This window comes from Cryptotermes secundus, unplaced genomic scaffold (assembly GCF_002891405.2).
Source record: "Cryptotermes secundus unplaced genomic scaffold, Csec_1.0 scaffold870, whole genome shotgun sequence".
NCBI lineage: Eukaryota > Metazoa > Arthropoda > Insecta > Blattodea > Kalotermitidae > Cryptotermes > Cryptotermes secundus.
Genome location: NW_019743163.1, coordinates 190,948 through 193,514, shown reverse-complemented (window position 1 = coordinate 193,514; position 2,567 = coordinate 190,948). Strand labels below are relative to the sequence as shown.

The following is a 2,567-nucleotide window of genomic DNA, read 5'->3' as shown; positions in this document are numbered from 1 at the left end:
GCTAAGGGTGAGCTAGGATGATTGTGTTAACTCCTTACAGCATAAGCTGGGGTGGCAAGGAGGGGTACCTGCACACCCCCGTCGTCACGACGTTACAAGTGGTACCAGCGTCGCGACATTACAAGTGGAGGCGAGGAGGTATACCTCCACGCCCCCCTGCTCTGCGGCATTACAGTGCCCGAGCGCCGAAGCGGCGGTGGTACCAGCAGATACTGGATGTGGCGTCGCCCCGGGAGGGGGATCTGCTGCCGGACCGCCGGGAACCCTTGGGACTGGAGCCTCTCTCGGTTTGTTGTCGGACTCCCTGAAGCGGGGGTGGAGGCGGTCCTGTTCGGTCCTGAGTGCAGCCACTTGGCGGGAGAGTTCAGCGATCTCCTACCGAAGTGCGCCGATGTCCGTGGGTTCATTAACGCTAGCGAGCGCTGGCCGGACTTCGACCTCGGAGATACGGTCTGCACAGAGGGCTGCGGCCTCGAAGTTGCTCTCGTTCTGGCCGGCGAGGAAGCTCTGCACGTTGCGGGCTAGCCGGCTGGTCCAGACGCTTCGGATGACGTTATCAGACACCTCTGGTGCGAGACTTTTGAGGTAATTCAGGAACTGGGACGGCTTACTATCGTCAATTTCCTCGACCGTGAGGATTTGCCGGATGCGCTGCTCTGGCGATGGGGATTGCCGCCTCACAAGCTCGGTCCTCAGTAGGGTGTAGGGGCCTCGTTCGGTTGGAAAGGTGATGATGTCCTCTACTTCCGATGCGTAACGTTGGTCCAGCTGCGAGATCATATAGCAGAACTTCGTCTGCTCGCTACTGATACCGGCCAGAGTGAACTGTGCTTCGGCTTGAGCCAACCAAACTGCTGGTCTGTCGGCCCAGAACGGGGGAAGCCGCACGGCAATTGTTGGTGTCTCTGTTGGTACTGGTCTGCTAGTAATACCAGCATCATGCCGTCTTTCTTCCATTTTGTCTTCCTGTCTACTCTTACGCCCTGTACACTTGTTGTATTGTTCCTAACTCAATTCCCATTGGAGGAGTTACACTTTAATAATATCACAAATATTAAGCATGGCGATAAGAATAGTTCCACTTACTTTGGGTTGAGTCTGCAGACGGATGGCGTTGCCTGGTGTCTAGTCGGTGCCCCTTCTGGCATGGCCTTCGGCCGCAAACGGGCCAAAATTACTGTTTGAATAATCCCCATAATAATTTGCTCTCCTGGTTATATAACTTTATTCATGCTAACTCATTACTTTCCCGGGGGGTGTAAGTCCGCCTCCAATGATGTCTAGTCCCAAGTGGCTAGCTCTAGTTGGCTGGGATCCTTAAGGGGGTGGACACGCCCCTTGTCTGCTAGACCATTTGGCTAACACTTTTACCTGCAAACGTCCCTCCCTTCACTCAAGTGTAGATTCCGTAGAGTTAGCAGTTCGGTATTCATTCAACGTCATTCTGCTGACAAGACATCGACACGTCAAAGGCTAACGGCCGTCTAACTCTATACGCAGAAATTCTGTGAAGTTTCTTGACCCTTCTTACATCCTCTTTCGTATGTCTTACAAGTATTTCCCAACTGATTCTATTCTAACCAACATTTTCCCCTAAAATACAAAAAAGTTAAATACTCTTTTAACATATTACCGGGAGTCGGCCTTCAGGCCACAACAGAGAAAATGGCCTTTATGACGACAGCATATTATTTGATTGGTTTCAGTAGTAATAGGCTACAAAAACCTTACGTCATCCCTTGCGTCATTTTCTTGTATATGTGCTGATAAATATAGGTAAAAAAAAATGTAAAGCTATCCTTGTAACAGGCCACGGAGGCCCATAGGGTTGTGAGTCGTCGAGGCTCCCACGTTTTCTAGACAGTTGACTCAAAAATGGCGGTAAGGTTATCAGCCTTAGGCGCCGGCTGCCCGTTACCCTCAGGAAGATCTCTGGTACACATTTCCGTTAGAGGTTGAGTCGACCCCAGGGCCATAGTGCAGCTAGAAGGACTAGGTAAATTGAAAAATCCAAGAATCTCATCGGGTTGTAGCATGGAGCCGCAACCAACTGCGCTACCGCGTGTCCTACTTCAGTTAAATAAATGCGTTTCTAAAATGTAGACATGTGCAGAAGGGCGTGTCTTATTCTACGAGTACACTTTGAAGTCGTCAGACATAGCTTGAAGTGGTTATGAAAATTTAAATAGAGGTTGAAGTCAGTTCCAGATCAACCATATTTCAAAACCTAAGTGAATATAAGCGAAGCGTAGGAATAGTTCCGCCGTTACATGCACGGGCTGCGCGCTGGACAGTCGATAGATCGTTTTAGATTTCTGGCAGGGGTAGGTGAGTTTCCCTCTGCACAGCACTCAGATTAGCTCTGGGCCCGCCCAGATTCCTATCGAGTGGGTACCGGGCAAAGCGGTTGGTTTATGAATTACTTACTCCATATAGTGAGGAGGTTATGAATACGTGGAGTTATACCTCTAGTAATCCATTCGTCTTCGTGATATGGTGTTTAATTAAGCACAGCATAGATTATAAAAATGATGGTTACGGTGAAGATCGAAATGGCGATACTTATC

General features: G+C 49.6%; 1 protein-coding gene across 1 annotated transcript; it reads right to left on the bottom strand.

Annotated features, from left to right (window-relative positions):
• Positions 1-375: 375 nt before the first annotated feature.
• Positions 376-957, bottom strand: LOC111873962. The gene has a single exon (XM_023869077.1). It carries the CDS (start codon positions 955-957, stop codon positions 376-378), a length of 582 nt encoding a protein of 193 aa, XP_023724845.1.
• Positions 958-2,567: the final 1,610 nt, after the last annotated feature.

Bases quoted from the DNA above. Each gene is read 5' to 3' on its own strand.
- LOC111873962 (XM_023869077.1), bottom strand. From the start codon at position 957: ATGGAAGAAAGACGGCATGATGCTGGTATTACTAGCAGACCAGTACCA.